Genomic DNA, 27,564 nt, shown 5'->3' with positions numbered 1-27,564 from the left:
TATCTGTTGTATATCGTAATATATAGAACAACACGGTTGAAGTTTTCCATTTGCAAATACAATATATATATATATATATATATATATATATATATATATATATATATATATATATATGTGTGTGTGTGTGTGTACGACTAATTCAAGATTTTGGCAGCATTACTGAACAAGTTATTGAATAAAAGTGATCTTAAAGAAGACTAAATAATCAAATATGCACTGCCGCAATAATTAAGTATGCATTTGGATAGAATAAAATAGATGGTTTAAACTGAAATTGAAATTCTATGAAAATTAAGGTTAGACTTAGTATGTGCATTTTAAAAAATAAAATATATTTGTCAACTTGTTGGATAAGATATTCTAATTTTGACATGAATAATTCATTTAATTATTCGTATTAAATCTCATAGAAAAACTAAAGTTAGCATTATATATACATGAATATAAAATTAAATATAAATAAAATTATTGTATGAAAAATAGAGTACATCAGTTGAATGTATTCATACTCTAAAGTTGAACTAAAATACGTTTAAACGATTTAAATAATTTAGACACTGTACTTTATGTTATTTAAAATATTTACTTAAACAGTCTAATTTTAGTCAGTATGTTTTAAACAATTTGAAACGTTTTCCTTGGTTTGATTTCAGAGTTTCTTGATTTTTCAATTTATAAATAACTTATTCTTGCAGATAAATTTATAACTTTGACTATAATTTTCTAATTTTTAAAATTTCTAGTTTTAAACAATAATCAACTAAAAATTTAGTCACTCAGAATATTAAAATAAATATATAATCCTTATATTTTATTATAAACATGTTTGATAATGTAAATCACATGATATATATTTACTCAGTCTAAATACATATTATCTTAAATCATCTAATTATCAATTATAAAACAAAAGAAACATTTTTTTTAAAATTAAATAATATACTTACACTTATAAAGCTATATAAATTACATAATATTTACTCATACTAACTGAATTATCTTAAATCTTTTAAAGTTATAAAACTAAATAAAACATATTTTATTTTTATGGATACAAAACTAAATCATATGTTTACAGTTATAAAATAAAACTAATTAATTTTAAAACTTTATTCAAAACTTTTCAAAACCATCAATATGAAACATTCAAGTATTAATTGTTTGTGTTTGAATTTCCAAAATTAATCACAATTACAGTTTCAGCAATATAATAAAAATATAAAACACGGCCTTTAATGAGATACATTTATCAAATACTTAAAATAATATTCCAGTGTAATGAAAAAACAAATTTCACCGTACAAAATGTGAGTAAAGAGAACCGCAAGCCTAAACTATTGACGTAGTCCAAACCGTCACGACTAGAAATTTTCGAATAGAACATTTCTTTTTACAAATTTATTAAAAAAATTTATAAAAATAGATTTTTTTTTCTGCCAATTTTTTTTTTTTAATTTTAATAGACAAGTAATTCTTTCGTGAATAATTATTTTCTACAAAATTATAAAATTCGCAATAATTTTTTATAAAAATTTGTTGTAAAAAATGTTTTATACAAAATCTTTTATAAAAAAATTAGTAGTAATTTCTTGCAAATATTTTTTCACAAAAAAATTTATAAGTATTTTCTATGATAAAATTTTTAAAATAAAATTGACAGAAAATATAAATTTTTTTAGTAATGCACAAACATTTCGTTTACTTCACAAGTACCACAAAGAAGATAAAGTAATTACTTAGAAAAGTTGGCAAAAAAATTGTAAAGTTGTCTACCGATTTTTATTTTATTTTTAATTTTTTTGCATCTGTTCAACTTTAAAAAATTCATTGAGGTTAATGATATATCTTTTACTTGTGTAGATGAGATCACTTATTCCAAAACTTTGGGAATAAAATGAAATCTTTTTACGTAGTTTAGAATGATCGACACTGGACATAAGAAAAAAAAAAATCAATGAGAACGTGTTATCTCATAAGTAATTAGCTCTGTCGTATATAGAGATGGCAAATAAACTCGTCTCATGAATATTGTCTGAATCTATTCTCATTTTGACAAAAAATTTTCGCATTGACTGGGTATGGGTATGGGTACGAAGAATCCCCGACTTTTTTAATTGGGTATGAGGATGGGTATGTGAATGTGCATATCCTCGTCATAATACTCGTTCTCGTCATATCTCCGTTTTCGTTTAAATTATTAAAATATTCATAATTAATTAAGTAATCATATATATATATATATATATATATATATATATACTTTCTATTTTTTATTTCTTCTAATTATTTGGTTTGTTATGAAACTCATCCGTATCTCCAATATATTTTTCATTTTATCATAACCTTTATATAATTATATTAAAATAATGTATGGAAACTAAAAAAAATTATGTCTCACATTTGAATATTTTTATTATTTTTTAATATTTTTATTTATTATATATTTTCCTTTCACATGAGAATGTTTAATACTCTCAATTCAAGTGTTTAATAACATAAACATTTTATTTACTAGGTAATATAAAAAAATTTATTTACTTATTATTATTAATTTTTGTTTAATGTAAAGAACTTTTATTTCGGTAAAACAATTGTCGTTATTTCTTAACCATTAAGTATGTATGTTGATATTTAAAAAATTTTCTTAAATCTCTAAGATATTTGAAAACTTTTTATCTAATCATACTCTTAATTATATATTTATTTTCTTTTTTGTAATTTTTTTTAATAATAAATCTCAAATCTAGGAGTAGCGGTGTCAAAACAATCTAAATTGGCCAATTTTAACCCGATTGATTATGACCCGTCTAAAACGGGCGAGGCCGGTCGGCCCGCCAAACGGAAACACTCACACACCTAACCAATACCAACGAAAACTGTTTCATTTTTTTTTTCACGCGCACCTTTTACTCACAGCTCACACACTTCACTCACCCACATTTCACTCGCACACCTCAACACTTCACCATTCACTCACGGGCACACTAAAAAAATTTCACTCACCAGTCACGCACACAAGACACTCACAATAAACTCCAAGGAGACGAAATCCACACCTGGGCGGAAAAATGTACAGATTCTCTACCAAGCCATCACGCATAGGTTCTCAACCCCTGGGAACCCCTGTCTGATTTTTTTTTTTTTTTTAATTTCTTCCTCAATCACCACTCAACTTCCGTCTAAGCTCCGGACACCACTTCACGAGCTCGCTGCCACTACACCACATCACCTCGCTGCACTGCAATTTCGGCGTATCCCTGGAGTCTTCTTCGTGCAACTCTCCGAGCCCGCCGTTGTTGTTTCCGGCGAGACTCTTAGAGTAACAACAATCTCTGTTGGCGTTGTGCTGGTCATTTTAAAATCTCTCTTATGCTCGTATTCTGTTTTGGTTTTGAGATTTAATTAATGTGATTCTATGCTGTTTTGTGGCGTTGAGGGAAAAGATTATTGTTTTATTTGACTATGATATTTGTGCTTGTGATTAAGGGTAATGTTATACCCACTGTGATTGCTCTTGGGTATTACTGCCAATGTATTGAAGGAATTATGTAATTGAATGCAAGTAACTAAGAGTTGATTGCTATGTATGTGTGTTAATGTTTAATTGTGGTTGGAATCAATGCAATAAGGGTGAGACCAGGAATTACATGTTCAAGTTCAAAGTGGGAGATGGTGTTGGTTTTTTTCGGAACAAAGAATTATATGGCTTGAAAAGCCCCGATTGCTGGGAGGGAACGCTACGAAATCAACTATGTTTTAGGTGATGAAATTCAAAATTATTGGATTCATTGTGTAGGAGATTATGTGAGTAATTGCTTATTGTTGATGCTTGATTATTGAATCTAAATATGTGTTTGAGATTGCAGTGTGTTGAGAGTCTGGTTCGTGTGACAGAACTTCTCTACTATATTCTATCATTTTTTTAGCTGGTTTATTTGGATACATGCAAAATTAAGCCCAACGTTTCTTTTCATTTCTCACCTTTTAATTTCATACATATACAATTTGAAAGGTTGGATACCTGGTCGTCCGCATCTGGTATCCAATCTTGTTATGCAATTATTTTCCATTCCAAAGATAAGATTTGGGATGTGTACGGTATGACCAATCGGTCAATCGGCCATTACTAATCCCCAAGGGACCATCGGTCTCATGGATAAACGAGCAACCATGTAGCATCATCAAAGGACCATCGGTCAAACGGTCGAACATAAGGATTTAATTGTACCCATGCTATCGGTTCATCGGTACAACAGCAACGATGGACCCATTGACCTCTTGAGCCCATCGGTTCATCAGTACAACAGCAACGATGGACCCTCTAACCTCTAGGGCCCATCGGCTCGTCGTCTAGACAACAACAGCGGACCTTCTGACCACAAGGGTCCATCGGTTCATCAGTAGAACAGCAGCGACGGACCTCATAATAACACCTGACGGTCGATCGGTAACACACATTATTAGCTTGTTTAAAACATCGTCATCAACCCAGCCAAGCGACCATCGGTCGCACGGTCATATAACAAACCAACGATTACCGGATTAAACGAGTCAATAATCGTCATTAAGGGATCATTGGGCCGTGATTAAGAAACCCTAATTACAGGCCCATGTCAAAAGCTATAAATAGGGCCCAAAGGTAGGTTGGTAAGGATCATAATTGCGCACTTATTACAACGGATAATCTGACACACCGATCGGTCCCTTCTAACTTAAGCATCGGAGTATTTTAGACAGGTACCCCGATCGTCATCCCAACCGATCGAGCTAAGGAGTTGATTTTGCTGAAGTCACTGAAGAGGAGGAAGATAGCACGAAGTGAAGGAGTCCTTTTAGTAGGCTCTTGGTCCCTACACCGAAACAGGATGTTTGTATGGCCGTGTTGCATCACTTCCCCAATAAATGTTTTGGATACCTGTAAAGTCATTCGCATCATCTGATTTCTCACTCTTTTATCCAAATATTTTTAAAGATAAGTTCTCTGCATGTTTGTATGGTTGTCTACAATATTACTTTTTCTTCTCTTAAAGATTCTAAACCATATAAAACTTTCAAAAATATAAAAACGTCTTATTCATTTAAGGGCAGCTTCCGCCGACACAACTTCTCAAAAGATTTTGAAAGAATTCTGTAACCTTCATTCTATTATGGATAGAGATATGTAAAAGGGAAGAATTATCCTTGTTAGACTCTTTAAAATTAAAAAATATTTTTGTTTGTTTTCTATATTATTTTCAGAAGAAATTAAACATATTGAAAACTACATCAATCCTACATAGTACTACCTTTGAACGAATATTGTACGATATACTAATATATTTCCTATAGTATAACAGACTCCTAGACTCAGTCATTTTTTCACGTAGACTTTTCTTACTCTTATAGTTTTCTTTAATTTTTCAAAATAAACTACAGTGATGACAGACTTGAAAGATAAGAAAATATACAAAATAATATAATAGTCATCCATGCGAGGACTCACTTGAAATCTATTTCCTCACTCTTGATTTTCTTATACAATATATTTACTTACTAGCTTGGAAGCGATAAAATTGCTGAAGCTATTTTTATGGGATTAAGAGAATCTTGTGTACAGCTATCAGAGCATTTCATATCGTTAACGATCGTAAGTAGAGACACTATGAATGCGTAGTCCACGTTGGGATTGACCGAGACTTTGAAGCCACCATTATTCTCCACCTGTATTAAAGACACAAACACGCATGCATATTAGGGGTGTCAAAACGGGCCAGCCCGGCCCGTTTTGACCCGGCCCGATTTTGGCCCGTATTAAACGGGCCGGGCCGGGCTGGCCCGACACGGTAAAACGGGCTACTTTTTTGGGCCCGGCCCGCGGGCTGGCGGGCTGGCGGGCTGGCGGGCTGGCCCGCCAGTTTTTCTGATCTGTATACTTTTTGAATTTTTTCACATCTGTACAGCAATAATAATCTATTCTCACAACACAAAAACAGCCCTGGAATGCAATATATAATAACATAATTGATTCAGTTAAGCATCAGGCAGGTTCATTCAGACAAGAAAATGATCACAAACAATAGTCAGGGTGGTCTGCATTAATACAATAGTCCATGATTTAATGTAACCTAAAAAGAGGAGGATCATGAAAGTCCAAACAAATTGAAATGATTAAAAACACATGTAAATGACGTTTTGCTCTCTCCAACTGCAAGTCATCAAGGTCACTTTTGCAGCATCAATAACATGTCTGAATCAGAACATCATTCGGCATGGTCCATAACCAAAGTGCAAGCAACTACACAAATGAAAAATAGAAGCATTTAAGACTAGCATAAGCAGATTACACATAAAAATAGATGTGCATAAAAATTAATACATGTGCTGCAGTGTGAACTTAAAACAAACAAATGAGTGGCATAAAAATTGTGGCAGCAACGGGAAGAACCAGTGGCAGAAACTGTATAGCCTTGCTTTCAATTTAAGTTAATGGCAAACAAAACAATTCCAGTTTGAAACATGCAGAGTACAGTACACACATGTAAATATGAACCAGTGGCAGTACTTATTATCAACAAACAATGTATCTGTAATTTATATGAACAAAGTTACTGACCTTCAATTTTCATCAATATCCAATTCAGTGCCAGGGTTATTAGATGCAGCCTTAGAAGTACTCCCCTCAGCTATTCCATTGTCATCATCATCATCATCTTAAAAAAAAACATGGAATTATTATTGAAAATATTATTGAAAATATTTAAGTCAGAATTGAAAATTCAAGAGTTACCATATTCACGAAACCCATGCATCCAGCTGCTAGTACAAATAATTGCTTCAACATGTTTTGACAATAGACGACTTCTATACTTATTCAAGATCCTTGAACCAATGCTGAAAGCAGATTCAGATGCAACAGTAGTGATTGGGATGCTCAACAAGTCCCTAGCCATGATTGACAAATCTGAGAAACGTTGACTATTACTCTTCCACCATTCAAGAGCATCCATACTTTCAGTAATATCAGCATCCAATGTTGGCTCATCCAAGTATATGTCAAGTTGGTTCTTTCCCGTATTAACAGAAGCTTGAATCTTGCGTTGTTTTAATTCCTAACATAAAAACCATAATCATAGTTTAATCAATAAGTTCATGCATAGTAATTTATGTACTAGAAAGTAATATGACTTACATGAAGTGTATTGGACTTGATAGAATCAATTGAGGATGATGTTGTTGACATATGCATATCACTATGCTTACGCTTTAGGGGATTGGAAGTGTCATTCTTGGAGCAATATTCAGAGAATAACTTGTACAATTTTTCTTTAATCTTCTCTAACTTTGCTTCCCATGTCAGAGGATCTATCTTCTCATAGCAATAGCCCAATGTTTCCAACTTCATCCTTGGGTCTAAAATTGCCCCAAATGCAAGGACAGTGCTATATTCATCCCAGTATTTATCAAACTTGACCAACATCCTTTCAGCCATATCTCTGATAACTTCATCTTCATCTTTTAAGCTTTCCAGTAAATGGGTTTGTATGGTCCACACTTGTAAAAAGTACAAGTTTGCTGTAGGGTAGCTTGTGGCAGAAATCATATTTGTAATCTCATAAAAAGGCACTAAGAAAACACAGATTTTTTTCACTCTTTTCCATTTCTCATCACACAGACAGTACTTATAATTCTCATCAACCAAGTGCAAACTTGCAAACACTCGTTTATATTTGAGGGCACTTTCAAGCATCAAAAAAGTAGAGTTCCACCTTGTAGGAACATCTATACACAAAGCAGTTCTTGCATCAACGTCCCCTAATTTTTCAATGCATTGTTTAAACTTCATCATCCTACTTTCAGAACCCTTCACATACTTTATGCTCTCCCTAATATGATCTACTGAATCACCAAGAGCTTTTAGTCCTTCTTGCACTATCAAGTTAAGAATGTGTGCACAACAACGAATATGCATAAACTCACCATCACATACCAAAGAATTTTGCAAACGAAGCTCACTTTTTAAAGTTCTGATTAGAACATCATTAGAAGATGCATTATCCAAAGTCAAAGAAAAAACTCTTTTCTCAATTCCCCAATCATGCAAAAATCCATTTATTTTCTTTGACAGCTCAAAGCCAGTGTGAGGTGGAGGGAAGTGGCAAAAGTTCAAAATTTTAGAGCACAATTTCCAACTTGTGTTAACATAATGTGCTGTCAGAACAATATACCCCTCACCAGTTATAGAAGTCCACAAATCGGATGTCAAACAAATCCTATTTCTGATTTTCCTGAACTCCTCCTTTAGCATGTTTTTTTCTTTCATATGTATTTTCATGACATCACTCTTTATTGTATTTCTAGAAACTAAACATACATCAGGATTGATATAGCTTATCCAAATTCTAAGAGCTTCATACTCAACAAACTTGAAAGGTAAACCGTGTTGGATAATTAAATTGGCACACAACTCACGGGAAACCATTGCATCTATTCTTCTACCTTTTAACTTTCCTTGCCCATCCACTATCATTTGCCTAACATCTTCAAATTTAAGTTTACTACATTTCTCCATGTGACGCTTCAAATGAGATGTGCCATAGTTTTTACTACCAATAACATATTTTTTGTTGCACCCATTACACTTTGCCCTCTCTTTTCCGTCATCATCAACCCCAACCCTTGTAAAATATTTCCATACATCAGAACTTCTTGACTTCTCACTTTTCTCACTTTTCTTACTACAAGAGGATTCTTTAAGTTTTACACTATCATCCATATCCTCTTCAACTACATCAACATTCTCAGACTCAGTACACACATTTTCAGTTTCATGATCTTTAGTTGGAGGAGGAATAGAATTAGACTCATGCTCATCCATGATATTAAATCTGATTCACTAAATCCTAATACAAACAAAACAAATAGAACCACAAATAATGTTCAGTAGGCAAGATTTAGAAACATCCAGAGGACAGTACACACATGTTAATAACAAGCAGTGGCAGCAATTACTTATCAACAAACAATGTATCTGTAAACAGCAACACAACACCACTCACTCACTACTTCTTCCACTCCAAAACCCCTTCACACCTCGCCACCCTTAAACCCAACACCACCGCACCAATTTAGAAAACAACACATCTCGTTGTCTACAAAATTGAAATTGGGGGAAAATTTTAAGCAAGAACAGCACAACAATTACGATTTACAGAATGGGTCCAATCAAACAAGGGCAAATCGCAGCAACAACAACCACACATACACCATAACCTCCAATTTAGGGAAACCAATTTTAGGGTTACGAAAATCATAAATTTAGGTCACAAATCGAAAAAGAAAGAACCAGAACTCAAATTACGAACAAACCTATCTTCGCGGTGGTGGTGGCCGTCGGAATCGTCGTGAATCGCAGTCCGATGGTGGCGTCGTGAATCGCAGTCCGATGGTGCACTCTGCCTTCGTGTTTCCTCGCCAGCGACGTGGGTGGAGGAGAAAGAAAAGTGGGTGGTTTCTGCTTTCCCAAAACGCGGGTGGAGTGGAGAGTGGAGTGGAGTGGAGTGGAGGAGAAGAGAAGAGAAGAGAAGAGAGTGTGATGTTTGGCCGCGGGTGAAGTGGAGTGGAGTGGAGGAGAAGAGAAGAAAAGAGTTTTTCTGGTTTCCCAAAACGCTGCCGCACTGCATCTGCACGTGTTTTTTATGTATAATTAGTAACGCGTTTGGCCCGCGGGCTGGCCCGTTTTGGCCCGCGGGCTGGCCCGACGGGTTATCGGGTTGGACGGGCCGGGCTGTCTCGGGTTGGCGGGCTGAATTTTCTGACCCGGCCCATGCTTTTTTGGTCGGGCTGGCGGGCCGGCCCGTCGGGCCCGGCCCATTTTGACACCCCTAATGCATATATTATTACCTTAATATATTCAAAATTTACTACTTGTCATAAACATGCATCTAATTAACAAAATGAATAGTAATATACTTGGGTTACAATGGTAGGAGATTCCCCGACATAAACACTGCACGACCGTTTACTTCCATAAATGATCACTCTGAAGTCACTTTTCTCTTCGTCTCGGTTCTTTGCAAGGAACACGTTTAATTTTGTGATCCCAGACAGAATCGTTGACGATTTCTCAAATGAACCAAGTGTCTAACTTTTTTTTTACTCACACCACCTTTATTACTCTTTTCAATCCTCTTTATAAATGGGTTAATAACCATGTTTCTACATTCACAGTCCCTTTTTTTTATCTTTTACAAAAATTATTTTTTGATAAATTTGTTGACAAAATTAACAAAATTACTATATAAAGCAAGTTTTTACTTTCTATTAAAGTTACAAAAATAAAATAATAAAATTTTAGAATTTTTTTAACAAAAATATGTTAGTATTATGGTGTTTGATTTAGTCCCACATCGCTTAGAATAGTGAGATGAAGTTCTCTATTTTACTATATAAGAGACTCTATGTAAAGCTTTAAAATACACCAGAAATACAAATACTTCCTAGTGTAGTCGTGAACGTAGACATACACATTGTACGTCGAACCACGTTAAATTCTCTGTGTCTATTTTTCTCTCCTTTATTCTTTCCTTTATTGCCTTGTTCCTAACAATTGGTATCAAGAGCCATTTTTCTTAGTATGCTCTGTGGTTGCAGCATTGTCTGATCTTCCACATCAGAAAAGATTTGGTTTCTATTTTTCTTCTTGGGGATCTTAGTTTAGAGAAGTAGTGGGAGTTTTGGTCAAAAGTCGCAGCAGGAGCTTTGGTCAAAGGCAGCAGGAGCTTGTCAAAAGCAGCAGGAGCTTTCATCAAAGCAGCAAGAGCAATGGCATTGGAATAAGGGAAGGTGAGGATTGAGAAGTTTGATGGCAGTGACTTCGGGTTCTGGAAGATGCAGATAGAGGACTACCTGTATCAAAAGAAGTTGTATCTACCCTTAACAGGGCAGAAGCCAACCGACATGGAGCAGGCAGAATAGGATTTGTTAGATCGGCAGACACTCGGTGTGATCCAATTGACATTAGTCAAGAATGTTGCGTTCAACATCATGAACGAGAACACAACCGTAGATTTGATGAAGGCATTGTCAAATATGTATGAGAAGCCATCTGCAGCCAATAAAGTGTATTTGATTCGCAAGCTAGTCAACCTAAAAATGGGTGAAGGTAACTCGATTACTAATTCATATTAGTGAATTCAATACAATTATTGCGCAGTTGACATCAGTGCAGATAACATTTGATGATGAGGTGAAAGCATTAATTTTATTATCATCTCTTCCGGAAAGTTAGAGTGCAATTGTTACTGCAGTTAGTAATTCTGCAAGTAATAGTAAGTTGAAGCTTGATAACATCCGTGACTTGATCTTAAGCAAAGATGTTCGCAGGAAAAGTTCAGGGGAATCTTCCAGTTCTAGTTCTGGTTCAGCATTGAGTACTGAAACTAGAGGAAGAAGTAGCCAGAAAGGTCGTAATCAAGGCCGAGGCAGATCAAAGTCTAGAGAGAAATCAAAACCAAAATTCCGGAATGATATCACTTGTTGGAATTGTCAGAAAATGGGTCATTTTACAAATCAATGTAAGGCTCCAAGGAAGAACAACAACAACAAGAGGCAAGATAGTGATCAATCAGCAAATGCAGCAACTGATGAAATTGAAGATGCACTATTATGTAGTCTAGATAGTTCTATTGACTCATGGATTATGGACTCAGGTGCGTCATTTTATACTACACCTTCCTTAGAATTATTATCTAACTATATTCTAGGAAAGTTTGGGAAGGTCTACCTTGTAGATGGAAAATCTCTTGATATTATAGGAAGAGGTGATATCAATATCAGAACCTCTAATGGAAGTGTGTGGACTTTGAACAATGTCAGACATATTCCTGCCTTAAAGAGAAACTTAGTATCTATAAGGCAGTTGGATGATGAAGGTCATTACACCACCTTTGGAGATGGACACTGGAAAGTAATGAAAGGTAATCTTGTTGTTGCTCGTGGAAAGAAGCGAGGATCTCTTTACATGATTGCAGATGAGGATATGATATCAATTGCAGAAGTTGGCAACAGTTCCTCTTTGTGGCATCAGAGGCTTGGGCATATGAGTGAGAAAGGAATGAAGCTCATGATCTCAAAAGGTAAAATACCTAACTTGAAGCATGTTGACGTTGGACCTTGCGAACATTGTATCTTTGGAAAGTAGAAAAAGGTTAGCTTCTCCAAAACAAGTAAGTCGTCTAAAGTTGAAAGACTAGCACTAGTGCATACAGATGTTTGGGGGCCAGCTCCAATGAAATCTCTTGGAGGTTCACAGTATTATGTAACCTTCATTGATGAATCTACAAGAAAGGTATGGGTTTATTTTCTTAAAAATAAATCTTATGTGTTTTCTATGTTTAAAAGGTGGAAACAGGAGGTTGAGACTCAAACAGGTTTAAAGATTAAATGTTTGAAGTCTGATAATGGTGGAGAATATGACAGTAATCAATTCAAGGAGATTTGTTCAGAGAATGGGATCAGAATGATCAAGACTGTTCCAGGAACACTAGAACAAAACGGTGTGGCAGAAAGAATGAACAGAACCTTGAATGAGAGAGCAAGATGTATGAGAATCCAGTCAGAATTACCCAAGGTATTTTGGGCAGATGCAATAAGCACAACAGCCTATCTCATAAACAGAGGACCATCAGTTCCTTTAGGCTATCAATTACCTGAAGAAGTATGGTCTGGAAATGAGGTAAACCTTTCACATCTGAAAGTTTTTTGGTTGTCCTTCATATATTTTGTTGAACTCTAATAGTAGAGATAAATTGGACCCTAAGGCAAAGCGATGCTATTTCATTGGCTATGGATCTGACATGTATGGCTACAGGTTTTGGGATGACCAAAACAAGAAAATTATCAGAAGTGGAAATGTTACTTTTAATGAAAACATGTTTTATAAGGACAGAACTGTAGAATTTGCAAATAAAAAGCCAGAGTAGGTATCATTAGAAGAAATTTCAGAAAGTGATGTAGCCAACAGAAGGCAGAATACATAAGTAGAGCCTAAGTCAGAGCCCGAGTCAGAGTTTGGTCAGAACCTGAACAGATAGTAGAGTCAGTAACTCCTGAATTACCGACTAGAAGGTCTAGCAGAACAATTGTAGCACCACAAAGGTACTCCCCTTCATTGCATTACTTGTTGTTGATTGATGCTGGTGAGCCAGAGCATTTTGTTGAGGCTACGTAGGGAGGTGAATCTATTAAGTGGGAGCTAGCAATGGAAGATGAGATAAAGTCTCTTCAGAAGAATAAGACATGGTCTTTAACCAAGCTTCCAGAAGGAAAGAAGGTTTTGCAAAACAGGTGGGTCTATCGGTTAAAAGAAGAACCAGATGGCAGCAAACGATATAAGGCCAGACTCGTAGTGAAATGGTTCCAACAGAGACAAGGAATTGATTTCACAGAATTTTCTCTCCTATTGTCAAGATGACTACCATCAGAGTTATCTTGAGTATAGTAGCTGCAGAAAATCTTCATCTGGAGCAGTTAGATGTGAAAACTGCATCCTACATGGAGATCTTGAGGAAGAAATCTTTATGGCACAACCAAAAGGTTTTGAAGTACAAGGCAAAGAGAATCTTGTATGCGAGCTTCATAAAAGTTTGTATGGGTTGAAACAAGTACCGCGACAATGGTATAAGAAGTTTAATGAGTTTATGAGAAACTCAGGATTTCACAAATGTGAAGAAGATCATTGTTGTTACGTCAAGAAATATGTTGATAGTTATATCATTCTTGTCTTGTATGTTGATGACATGTTGATTGCTGGTGCTAATATGGCAGAAATTGACATGTTGAAGAAACAATTGTTAGAAAATTTTGAAATGAAGGATCTTGGTCCAGCCAAGCAAATTCTTGGTATGAGAATTTCCAGGGATAGATCTAAAGGTATTCTAAATTTATCTCAGGAAAAATATATAGAAAAATTGCTTAGCAGGTTTAATGTTGGAAATGCTAAAACCAGGAATACACCTTTGGGAACTCACTTAAAGTTCTCAAAAAGGCAATCTTCTCAGATAGAGGAAGAAGAAAATCACATGTCTAAAGTGCCATATGCATATGCAGTAGGGAGCTTGATGTATGCTATGGTTTGCACCAGACCTGATATAGCACATGCAGTGGGAGTTGTGAGCAGGTTTCTATCCAATCCCGAAAATGAGCATTGAGAAGGCGTGAAGTGGATATTGAGATATTTGAAGGGCATTTCAAAGATGCATTTGTCCTTTAAAAGAAGTAATCTCACTTTACAGGGATTTTCTGATGCAGATTTGGGAGGTGATTTGGATGGTAGAAAGAGCACAACAGGTTATATTTTTACGTTGGGTGGCACAGCTATCAGTTGGAAGTCCAAACTTCAAGGAAGAGTCTCCCTTTCAACCGAAGCTGAATATATAGCTATCTCAGAAGCAGCAAAAGAGATGATATGGTTGAAGAATCTTCTAAAAGAATTAGGAAAAGGGCAAGATGAACCTTCATTGTTCAGTGATAGTCAAAGTGCCATTTGTCTTGCTTAAAATCCAATTCTTCACTCCAGATGCAAACACATTGAATTGAAGTATCATTTTATCAGAAACTTGATAAATGATGGAGATTTGATTTTGTTGAAGATTCCAGGTGCAGAGAATCCATCTGATATGTTGACCAAGACTGTCACAACAACTAAGTTGAGGCTTTGCATTGCCTCAACTGGCCTTCGAGAAAATTGATGATGAAGGCACTACACTAGGTGGTAATGTAAATCAAACCCCAAGTGGGAGAATTGTTAGTATTATGGTGCTTGATTTAGTCTCACATCGCTTAGAATAATGAGATAAGGTTCTCTATTTTACTATATAAGAGACTCTATGTAAAACTTTAAAATACACCAGAAATACAAATACTTCCTAGTGTAGTCGTGGACGTAAACATACACATTGTACGCTGAACCACGTTAAATTCTCTGTGTCTATTTTTCTTTTTTTTATTCTTTTCTTTATTGCCTTGTTCCTAACAAAATATAATTTGTTTGTGAAATAAAACTTTGTCAGATATCATCTCTCTTTCTTTTAAAACCACTTAAAACATCCACAACTCAGAAAGTGTCACGTGTACGAACTTTTCCTTCTCTCGACTCCATTATCATCTTCTTTCCAAACCTAGGTATATGGACTTCCTTTCTTCAACATTTGACCATTTATAAATTGAAGAAGTTGTACCTTCTCTTCCATGTTAGATTTCACCTCCTCTATCCCTTCCCTTACAGTCTTATCTTTACAATTAGAAATGATATAAAGCCTAAGGAACCTACTACACAGTGGTTCAACCCCTACCAATTTATCTTTCCAAAAATTGACTTCCTTCTGTTCTGGTACCTTCCAACCCAAGATCTTATCAAACCATGTATCCACCTCGGTCTGCATGCTTTACACAAATCTTTCCACCATCATGAGTCTTTCTTAGATGTGTTATTTTAGCTTAAGTTTCTCCAAAACTCATATTTTGACTCTAACAACCTCCCTCATTAAAAATAATTAAATCTTTCAACCTAACCTTGCAATTTTATAAAAACATTCATAGCCAACAATCTTAATTCCATATAACATAAGTGATATATGATATATCATAACAATACCTAGATTTCTAATATGTAATTATACAATAATACAGTGGTATGACTTGGTAGGTTAAAATTATTCTTATGGTTCTTATGAATTTTATTCGTAAATATCTTCACGCATAATCTAGTAAAAAAGCTGTAATTAGTTATCCATGAAGTGATTCAGGAATAAGTTATCATCGGTTAAAATCTGAATAAGTTATCCATGGATAAATTATTTTATATAGATTATCTAGCATATTCAAAGAATAATTCCTAAATTATTCACGTATCAACACCAATTGGAAATTGTTGATATGACCAATTTTAGGATGGATTTTATTTTTGTCAGTATTACTTGCAATTTTTTCCGTTTACACTCATGATTTTTTTTTTTTTTTACCTACAAAATCTTGTCGTTGTTTTTTTATTACTAGAGATAAGGTCAAAAAGATATTACTTTTAATCAGCAAATATATATATATATATACATATATATATATATATATATATATATATATATATGAGAGAGTACTTGAGGATGTCCAACCAATATATAAAATTATGTATAATATTTTTCAAATATATTATTCCTATAATATAAGATAATACAGTATATTTGCAATCCAAATACTATATCTTATACAAGTAAGAAAACATACCAAATAAAATCATCTACACGAGGACTCACTTGAAATTTATTTCCTCACTCTTGCTAAGATTTTCTTATACAATATATTATTTACTCGATTACTGAATCAATAAATTAATTTATAAATTAGAGTATAATATAGCCACTATTCACATGTCAATACCTTGTAATTGTTAGACATATGACTATATAAGTTTTTTTTTTCAACAGTATTCAATTACCTACCCATGATTTTTTTTTTACCTACAAAATTTTGTGATTGGTTTTGTTATTACAAGAGATAAGGTAAAAAAAAACTTGTCCAAATCTATTATAAGGCAACTTTGCTTGATAGAATAAAAGATAATAGAAATAGTCGTAGACAACATAATACAACAGACATCTATAAAATACATTATAGAGAGGACTTGAATTCTTAAAGGATACATTTATTTTAGTCGCCTGAATCAAGCAAGCAATAAAGTCGTTGAAACCATTTTTGTGGCAGTACTGCTACCTTGTCCACTGTCGTTGGACTCATTAGAACAATCCATGTCTTTGACAATCATAAACAGTGCCACTATGAATGCGTTGTCCACGTTCGGATACACCAAGACATTGAACCCACCATTATTCTCCATCTACAATATTACAGAGAAAAAAACATGCATATATTATTATTATTATTAGCCTAATATTTTTAATTTTTTCTGCTTATAAAAAACATGCATCTAACATAAGTGTAATCAGTCATACTTTGGCTATAACGGTAGGAGATTCACCGGCATAAACAGTGCACGAGTGTTTATTTCCATAAATGATCATTCTAAAGTCACTTTTCTTTTCATCTTTGTTCCCTGCCAGGAACACGTTTAATTTAGTAATCCCATGGATCGTCGACGATTTCTTCACTTCCTTCACCGAGAATAGCAAATCAGATGAATCATTGCTTCCACCCTTCAGAACTTTGAATAGCTCACGCAAGCTCATAATCTGCATCATAGAAATTAAGAATAAGAACAACATGGTTAGTTAAGGGGTGTAGGAATTATTAAAAGTAATTAACTTGAGAATGATTATAGTTAGATGCATGAGGAACCAAACCTTGTTGTAGAAAGTGACGATGGGTTTCTTTGAATCATCATATAAGACATGACGGTCGTGAAGTGTGAAAAAGGTGTCATCAATATAGAAGAGACGATCATCCTTCTCACTGTAAGCGATTCCTTTCTCAGTATTAATTTGTATACTGACAGATTGAGGAACACAGTACAAAGGATTGATCACTGAGATTTTGTCTGCCATTAATGGAACCAAAGTGTTTTCATGTCATGTATTTGTTGTATATCGTAACATATATATAGGAGAACACAGTTGAAGTTTTCCATTTGCAAATACAATAGTATTATACATACCTATATATATATATATATATATATATATATATATATATATATATATTTGTTGTCCCTGTGTGTATGTATACAAGACTAAGTCAAGATTTTGGAAGCATTACTGAATAAGTTATTGAATAAAAGTGATCTTATAGAAGACTGAACAATCAAATATGCACTGCAGCAATAATTAAGTATGCATGTGGATAGAATAAAATAGATGTTTAAACTGAAATTGAAATTCTATCAAAATTAAGGTTAGAGACTTAGTATGTGCATTTTAAAAAATAAAATATATTTGTCAACTTGTTGGATAAGATATTCTAATTTTGACATGAATAATTAATTTAATTATTTGTATTAAACCTAAAAAAAAAACTGAAGTTAGCATGATATATACATGAATATAAAATTAAATATGAATAAAATTATTGTACGAAAAGTAGAGTACACCAATTGAATGTATACACACTCTAAAGTGGAACTAAAATACGTTTAAACGATTTAAATAATTTAGACACCGTACTTTATGTTATTTAAAGTATTTAGTCATACAGACTAATTTTAGTCAGCATGTATTAAACAATTTGAAACGTTTTCCTTGGGTTGTATTAAGATTTCAAAGTTTCTTGATTTTTCAATCTTATAAATAATTTATTCTTGCAGATAAATATATAACTTTGACTATAAGTTTCTAATTTTTTTAAATTTCTAAAATTGTAAACAATAATCAGCTAAAAATTTAGTCACTCGTGAAAAGTTGTCTACCGATTTTATTTTACTTTTTAAATTTTTTGCATCGTTCGTTCAAGTTTAAAAAATTCATTAACGTTAATGACATATCTTTTACCTTCCAACCAACCCAAGATCTTATCTAACTATGTATCCACCTCAGCGCTTCCACATGCTTTAAATGGATTTTATTTGTAAAAATCCTCATGCATAATTTGGATTTTATTAGTAAAAATCCTCATGCATAATTTAGCCAAAAAAAACTATAATTAATTATCCATAAAGTGATTCAGGAATAAATTATCATTAGTTGACATCCGAATAAGTTATCCATGAATAAATTTGTAAGAATTTTATCATAAAAAAAATTATTTTACGTAGGTTATCTTGCGTATTCAAAGAATAATTTCTAAATTATTCACATATCAACACCAATCCGCGGTAATTGTTGATACGAAAAATTTTAGGATAGATTTTTTTGTCAACAAAATATTCCTTGCAATTTTTTTCATTTACATTCGTGATTTTTTTTTCTTCTATCAGTGCTCTAACCCAATTATATACAATATTTTTCAAACATTTGTGATTTAAATACTCCTTTCTCATACAAGATAAGAAAATATACAAAATAATTAAACAATCATCTGTACGAGGAGTCACTTGAAATTTATTTCCTCACTCTTCTTAAGATTTTCTTATACAATATATTTATTTACTCGATTGGAAGCGATAAAATTGCTGAAGTCATTTCTATGCCGGCACTAAGAGAATCTTGTGTACTAGTATCAGAACATTTGATATCCTTAACAATCATAAGTAGTGCCACTATGAATATTAAAATAAGTAAGTCAAAGTTGGGATTGACCGAAGACTAAATAGAAACAGTTATGAATATTTAAATAAGTCAGAATATTCATCAACCAAAATGATAGGAAAAGATAGGTTTTCCTTTAAATTATTTAAAATATACTTATATTTTAAACGATTGAAAGCTTTTCCTTGGTTGTATTGAAATTTCAAACAGTTTGTTAATTTTTCAATCTTATAATTTGGTCTCGTAGATAAATATATAACTTTGCCTATAATTTGTCTGATTTTTTTTAATTTATAAAATTTTAAACACCAATCAAATAATGACAAAAAATTTAGCCACTCATGAAGATTAAAATAGTTAGTTAATCCTTATATTCTAAACAGTTTTTTACAATTCAAAGTACATATTATTTGTTCATTTTAAATAAATTATCTTAAATCATTTAATTATAAATTATAAACCTAAACAAGATTTTATTTTTGTGGATGCAAAACTAAATCGTATACTTAAACTCATAAAACTAATTTAATTTTGAAATTTTTTTCTTCCAAATTTTTCATAACCATAAACATCAATTTAATTAAAACATCCATGTATCGTCTGTGTTTGATTTTTCAAAATTATAATAATCATACAGAAGACCAACTTTGATGTGATACATTCATCCATTTCTTAAAGAAGTGATCCATCGAAGAGAAATTTTCACCACACAACCTACAAACCAAAACTGTTGATGTATTTCGTTTCCTTCTTCGAAAGTACAAGGAAGAAGATGAAGTAATTAGAAAAGTTGGCAAAAATTGTTGAAATGTCTACCGCGTTTATTTGCAGAATCAAAATTCACTTTTGCGACATAAAAAAAAGGGGAGGGTGCGGCCTAGACAAACTTAAGTTGATCGTCCCTGGCCAAGACATATATTTGAACCATTTAAATACATATATTTATTTTTTATTAAATCATTTAAAAAATAGGAAACAACTTCTAAAAATATCAAACAAGCAATTTTGGAGGAGGTATAACATTGAAATGAAAACAAATGAGAATGAAATATGAGTTGGAAGAGGCAATATTGTTTGAATGGAAAAAAACACAAGTAATATCACTAATTAAGGAAAGGGATGGTAATTGGATATGGGATGGTGAAAATGATGACAATTACACACTTCAAGATGCGTTTAAGAAGTTGTTTGGTCAAAGTAGAAGAGAATAAAAGAAGTTGTATGATAAAAGAAGTCTAGATTCTCTATTGGTTTTTTTGGTGATGTCTTTTACTGAGCATTAAAAAAATATTGTGTTGATATTTTAAATATCTTTTTAATATATTTTAAAACGTCAAAATTAGTATTAATCAGTGTATTATGAAAGCACAGTAGAGAAACAGTAAAAAAAATCCAACAGAAAATCCAAATTCAGTAAAAAAAATCCAACAGAAAATCCAAATTCAATACAAGTAGGAGGAAAGAAACCACAATTTTGACTGAATTATGGGCAATAAATGCAATAAATGTATTACCATCAACCTAATATTTTTAACATGGAGGGTTATGCTAAATAAAATACTCACTAAAGATCAATTAAATCGTAGGGACTCTAGGTTAGAAAATGAATTGTGTTATGTGTTGGGAGAGAGAGGAAACAACCAACCATTTTTTTTATGCATAATAGTGACTAAAGAATGACATATTTATGATTTTTGGGTACGAGTTAGTAACATTATAACTAGATAAGAATAAATTTTAATCACTTTTACTTAAATAAAAAAAGAAACAACATATTTGTAAGGGAATGTGGATAGCTATCACATGGGAGTATATGGAATCAAATAAATAACATTATGTTCCGAAATACAAAGATAAATAAAGAAGAAATCATATATATATATATATATATATATATATATATATATATATATATATATATATTTCAAGTTAGAATTTTAATAAATGAAATTAATTAGCCCCTTACATGAAAATGAAAAAAATTCCGGCACCCACAATCTTCCAATTCAACCAAATAATTTTTCAAAACTTCAACCTACACGACTTGACTATCATAATTTATATTAAGTAATATAATTATGATAATAAGAAACCTATTATTACTGAAAATTACTAAACAATTTACACTTGTTTTTGAAATGTATTGTATTTGTTAGTGCACTGTCGATTTATTTATGCATTATTGGTATGTGATTAATTTTCTTATTTCCAGGGCTTACCCACCTTTCTATCACTGTATTTTATGTTTTACAAGTTGATAAGAGAATCAATTTAAAAAGATGAATCCTTTTTAATTTGTTATTAATCTAGACCATGATGCATTTTAAATTAAGGGTTTCTATCGTGTCACACCCCTAGATAGTTTAACTACTACATAAAATGCATATTGAATTAAAATATTAATAAAAAAAAAAACAAACTTCATGAATTAACCCCTCTTTGTTTTTAACGTAGAGTATAAAATGGTTAAGTTTCTTTTCAATGTATTTTGTAGAACGTCCTTAGGCTAAAGTGGTGGGGGGTGTGCTTGTGTCATTGGTCTATCTCAAGGTAATGTTCAAATTAAATTATTGTTTTTGTTAGTTGTGTTTTGGTAATTAATCTTAAAAAATCACATGTAGTCAATAAATCTTAAGCTTTAAATTGTGATGATGCACTCTTCTATTTATTGGCTTAAATTGAAACTGTGTGCTTGACAAGGGATTTGGAATCGTAGTTCAAAATGTAGGTATGGTCAATGAAATTGCATTCTTATTTCAATTTTAGCTATCAACAACTACAATTAAATTATATTAGTAGTTTACTACATATGAAAGAGAAAGAATGAAAATAGAAAGAATCATTTTGTGTCTAATTTTTTATCTTTTTTTAGAAAAAAAAGAAAGAAAACATGAAAGAGTGGGGATGAATATTGTGAAAAACTTATACAACAATGAAGAAGAAGATAAAAATTATTTCAATAAATTTTGTTATTTTTTATTATATTTAATTTTATATTTTATTATTTATTAATATTAAATATTATACTTTAAAAAAATAAAAATTCATCTAATATAATTTTCATTTATATTATATACTACATATATTAAAAAAAAAAATTGGGAGCCCATGACCCCATAAACCTCAACAAAGATCCGTCCTGGTTCCAACTAATGCTGTTTTGGGTCTCTTCACGTAATAATAATAATGCTATCATAAAAGCTATTCACATATTATTTACGATAAACTATATTCTTAATTTATTTATTTCTTCGTACATATTAGTTTATGGATGATTTAAAAACACACCGACAAGCGATTAAAAATATAGAAAATTTTTAAATAATAATCAATTTTAGTAAATAAAAATATGTTTAAAGATTAATTTAAAAATCAATTTTTTTATTAGAGATTAATTTAAACATTAATTTATTTATTAACTAAAATTTTGATAGTTAATGTTAGTGACCAATTCATAATAAAATTTATTTTAATTATCAATATAAAATCCAATTATAATTTTTTGAAACTATTCTAATTACTAATTATTTTTAGTTTATAAATTAATGATACTAATTATTTTTTATCACTAAAATTATTTATTATTAAAAAAAAATTCTTCAGACAAGGTACTGATACCTAAAAGTCCTACTTATCCAAATGAATTATGTAAATGTCGTGTAAATATTTGGTATGTTTGGATAGAGTATTTTAATGAACCAATTTTTTTTTTAAGAATTTAGATTTTTTTTGTAATGTTTGGATAGAGAAATTAAAAACCATTTAAAATGTAAGTATTTTTTTAAAGTATTTGAATTAGCTAAATTATTAGAAATTCAAATACCTTCAAAATAGCTGGAATTTGAAATTCTTCTCACTCAACTCCACATTCTAGATTCTTTGGTAGAGTTGTCAATTTGGCCAAGTCTATAGACAAGCTCGACAAGCCATACCAGCTGGTTGGGCTCGAAGACCTTGACGGACCAGACTGGCTTGACGAACAAACGATCGGGTGGGCCCGACGACCCAAACAAGTCAAGTGTGCCCAACAACCCACTCGGGCTAGGCAGGCCCAAAGACCCATATGTATCAGGTTGGACAAACGACACAAACAGGTTGAGCGAGTGCGATGACCCAAATAGGTTGGGTAGGCCCGACAACCTAGTGGGGCCAAGTTGGGCCGAGCTAAGTTGACGAAGTTGACGGATACGGTCGACCCCGTATGGACCGTCTGACTCGTCAGGCATGTCTGGATCTTCGAGCCAGTCCAAACTATCTGGGTTTTTTGGTCGGCCCGGTCCATCTCGTTTGTCGAGCCCATTTCCAAATTTATAATAAACTCAAAACATAATTAGGCCTATAATAAATATTGTTAAAATGAAATTTTATCTCACAAAAAATTTGATTGTATTATCTAAACAAGTAAGTAAAATGTAAGGTATTTTAATTTTTTTATCCAAACAAGTTATTTAAAAAATGAAGAGAATTTAATTGCAAACGATTCAAATACAATACATTTCAATTTTTCAACATAGTTAAAATGCTTCGTCCAACCATAAGTTAAGAAAATAAATGATTATCCATTCAAGTGCATTTAAAACTAGGTTGATTATTAGGTCATTAGCTACGTAACTTGTATCTACATTGAAGCAACTGTATTAATTAGTGTTCTATGTTGGCCTAAAAGTCCACACTCTCTTTTCCTGGAAGTTATGAAAGTTTATGTGGGCTAATGAAACCAACGCTAGCTTCAACTTGATCCCGAATAAAAATGTAACTTAATTAATTGGCAAACCCACTCAAATAATATAAATAAAATTATTTATTAATCATAGTATTGATCTGTCATTGCTGGTTTATATTTTTAATAGTAACATCGGAATAGTCCAAGATTATTTATATTTTAAAAAATAGTATTCATAATAACATTGATCTAACAGACGTTTATTTATATTTTAAAAAAAATAAAAATGAAAGGTGCGCCTGCTTAGCAAAAGCTTATTTAATTTTAAAAGAATTGAAGAAAATATCGGTGTAGTATTCGCTTGTTTATTTTAAAATAAAGGGTTAAGTATGTTTTTATTCCCCGAACTTTGACTCAAAATTGAAATTTGTCTCTGTCTGAAACTTCGATACATTTTACTTCCTAAACTTTAGAAATGAATGAATATAGTCATTTTAACCCAATTATGTTAATTTTTTTTTGACGTGTCGAACGCTTTTCATATTAGTATTGGAGTTTTTTACATTATTTGGCACATTCTTTGTTCAATATCTACTGAGAAATATGTTCGACACTTCAAAAAAAGTTAACGTAATTGAGTTAAAAGGACTATATTCATTCATTTTTAAAGTTTAGGGACCAAAATATATTGAAGTTTCGGACAGGGACGAATTCCAATTTTGGATCAAAGTTCAGGAACTAAAAACATACTTAACCCTAAAATAAATAAATAAAATTATAGATAACACAAGAGATGTCAAAATGAGTTTTAACCCCTGAGCCAACCCGGCTCACCACGGGTTCGAGCCGGGTTGGGTTGAGACAAATTCAATTTTTTCAAAAGTGGTTTGAACTCAATCCGGCTCACTTAACCCACGGGTTAAACGGGTTCGAGTCGGGTTGAAGGTGCATTAACCCACTTAACCCACCAACATTTTTTTATAATTTTTTTAATTTTTTTAAATTTTTTTTTAATAATTATTTATTACTCCTATTATATATATTCACAATTAATTTTATATTTTTAAATGCTAGAATGTTGTTCAGTAATATTTGAATATTTTGAATGTTTAATTAATTTGATTGCCAGGTACTTTAATATTTAACTATAATCTTTATAATAAATTACTCAATCAACTATCTTATAAATAATTTTTTCTAAATTAGTATGACAAAAATGTATATTTTTTTATTTAAATATTTGAATACTAAAAAAAAAAATTTATGTGGGTTAGTGAGTCAACTCACTTAACCCACCAATCCGTGGTGGGTTGAGTCAGGTTACAAAATTTCAGGCTCACCATAAAGTGAGCTGGATTGGATTCACTCATTTTCAACCCGGCTCGTGGTGAGCCAATCCGTATGAGCGGGTTGACTCACTTTGACATGTCTAGATAACACCTATAAAACCAATGTTTTCTTCTACTAGTAATATATTTATTAACGATTTACTAACAACATATACGAAAATAGATACTCAATAAAATTTGTAATCCATCCCACTTAAAATTTTGAGACATCTCCATTCTATTGATTTTTCTCTCATTTTACATCTCAACAACTACTCATTTAGCTAACATATTCTACTACATTTATTGATCTACGAAAATGTCACTTATAAAATATATCAACTATCCTTCCAAATTTGCTAAAATATCACTCTAAAAATACTTATTTTTATTTTTATTATTATTATTATTATTATTATTATTATTATCTACTAATAATAAAATAATAAATTTTGAAATTAAGAATAAAGAAAAAATAATATATATATATATATATATATATATAATTAGACAAAAGTTTGAAATATTTATCGCTGTTAATATAAAAATATAGCAGTGTATTAAAAAATAGTAATAATTGAAATTAGATTTACAAATAAAAAAAATGTATTAAAACATTTATAATATTTCAAACCTGGTGTGGGCAAAATTTAGGATAAATATGAACCAATTAACATTGGTTTTATATCATAATTTTAATTTGTTTTGGGTTGATATTTGAGATTTTATTAATCCCAACTAATTAGCTTTTAAAAAACCGTAGCTGAATAGAGATTTGTATTATAATTATAATGCTTCGACTAAATGGCGCCACGGGAAATTGGTCAAAAATAAAAATAAAAATAGCTAGTTTTAACTAAACCACATAAGGTTGCTAATGATACTTCTGATCTCAAGATCAAGTTGGTATATATTATGAATCCATTTTTTTTGGCTGAAGCTTTTGGAACAATTAGTAATGTGATATGATGTGCTAGTTTGATTGTCTTTCAATTTTTTATTCAAATTGCAATAATCCCTTGTGTAATAAATTAAATGACTATGTTATCATTATGTCTTTGCTATGATTTGTTTTGTCATCATGTTATGCTATTCTTGTTATTTTATGCATTCAGGACCTGAGATTGGTTAGGTTCCTAGGTTCTCTATATATATGTCTTGCATCTCAACATTATTTGTTTAAACTTTTATGAAGTTATTGATTTCCTTAATTGTTGCCTATTTCGGCTAATGAACACTTTCAAGCCAGAAAAGCTTCGGAGTTAACACTCTTACATAATTTAAAATGGCCATGAAATTCAGCTAGAATTACAACATGTCAAATTGTTTGACATAAATATGAACAATTCTATTTTCTTTTAAACTTTTTTAATTAAAGTTTAGTAAACATTACATAAGATACTATATGATGTAGATAGAGTTGTCAACTTAATTATAGTCCTAACCCACTCTTGAAACAAATCTCTTTTAGAGGTCCCATTTGGAAGGTCAAAAATAAAGTTCTAGCTCCCAAATCTCCCTCTCAAGTGATTAAGTGATTAGGATCTGGATTAAGTCAAAATTTAGCCTAATTCAATCAAGTTTGTCCCATCCAAAATTTGGTCGAATAAGTTCAAGTCAATCTCAATCAAAATTCGGGTAAGTCATCTTGATCTACAAGACTTTTTGAATTTTTTTACCCTGTTTAGACTTTTTAACGAAAGACCTTTTGGTTATGTAAACTTTTTGGGCCTATCTTAAGTGAGCTAAAGTCAAGTCCTGTGGACCAGGCCTAATTGTTATCTATGTAGATTTATTTCAATCAACTAAGAGAGAAGTCCACGTAAAGATTTAAGACCCTTCAATCACACTTGAGAATATTTTGTTTGTTTCAATGAAAATAATTCCAGTTTGTACATATATCATGAAACCGTGTATGACTTTATTCGAAGACCTAAGCATGCACATCGTAAAGAGTAAGTTCAGATATGACATGCTTTAATATATATATATATATATATATATATATATATATATATATATATAAAGAATAATCGGCGAGTAAAGTTATTCACATATAAACTCTTAGGGTAATTGTTGATATGAATAACTTTATGATAAGTTTTTCCTACCCATGAGTTTTTATTTTTTTTTAAATACAAAATTGTGTCGTTGGTTTTGTTATCACAAGATATATCGTTAAAGAAAAAAAAAACCTCGGCCACACATGTCGGATCTATTATAAAGTCTCAATAACCAATGGCAGAGTTAAGTGTTTGTGAGGGGACATTGGCCCTCTCGATTTTTATTTTTCATATATAAAATAAATATGTAAATAAAAATAATTTTAGTATATTTTATTTGTTTGGTATCCTTAAAAGTGGTTGTACACCTATTTTTGCAACCCAAACAATTTTCTTGAATC

At 31.7% G+C, this 27,564-nt stretch overlaps 1 protein-coding gene and 1 long non-coding RNA gene across 2 annotated transcripts; both read right to left on the bottom strand.

The window, feature by feature from the left end:
• Nucleotides 1-5,429: 5,429 nt before the first annotated feature.
• On the bottom strand, nucleotides 5,430-10,106 carry LOC146886035 (uncharacterized). Its single transcript, XR_014995019.1, has 2 exons — nucleotides 9,952-10,106; nucleotides 5,430-5,703 (listed from the first exon to the last, which is right to left on the bottom strand). It is a non-coding gene; the product is annotated as an uncharacterized LOC146886035 (long non-coding RNA).
• Nucleotides 10,107-16,564: 6,458 nt separating this feature from the next.
• LOC114182926 (protein LURP-one-related 15-like) lies at nucleotides 16,565-17,547 on the bottom strand. Its single transcript, XM_028069732.2, has 3 exons — nucleotides 17,334-17,547; nucleotides 16,986-17,222; nucleotides 16,565-16,870 (listed from the first exon to the last, which is right to left on the bottom strand). The coding sequence occupies exons 1-3, from the start codon at nucleotides 17,532-17,534 to the stop codon at nucleotides 16,697-16,699; spliced, it is 612 nt and encodes a 203-aa protein (XP_027925533.2). The 5' UTR covers nucleotides 17,535-17,547; the 3' UTR covers nucleotides 16,565-16,696.
• Between the last annotated feature and the right edge of the window lie 10,017 nt (nucleotides 17,548-27,564).

The sequence above is a fragment of the Vigna unguiculata genome, chromosome 5 (assembly GCF_037176805.1).
Source record: "Vigna unguiculata cultivar grain cowpea cultivar isolate G323 ecotype 2 chromosome 5, ASM3717680v1, whole genome shotgun sequence".
In the NCBI taxonomy this organism is placed as follows: Eukaryota; Viridiplantae; Streptophyta; class Magnoliopsida; order Fabales; family Fabaceae; genus Vigna; species Vigna unguiculata.
Note: the sequence above shows the minus strand (reverse complement) of the source record. Positions and strands in the feature narration are given on the sequence as shown.

What these genes read in the sequence shown, in the direction of transcription:
- LOC114182926 (XM_028069732.2), bottom strand. Translation starts at nt 17,534, where the DNA reads ATGGCAGACAAAATCTCAGTGATCAATCCTTTGTACTGTGTTCCTCAA. An exon ending in TCGTCACTTTCTACAACAAG is followed by an intron (nt 17,223 to 17,333) that starts GTTTGGTTCCTC and finishes TCTATGATGCAG; the next exon opens with ATTATGAGCTTGCGTGAGCT. An exon ending in CTCCTACCGTTATAGCCAAA is followed by an intron (nt 16,871 to 16,985) that starts GTATGACTGATT and finishes GTAATATTGTAG; the next exon opens with ATGGAGAATAATGGTGGGTT.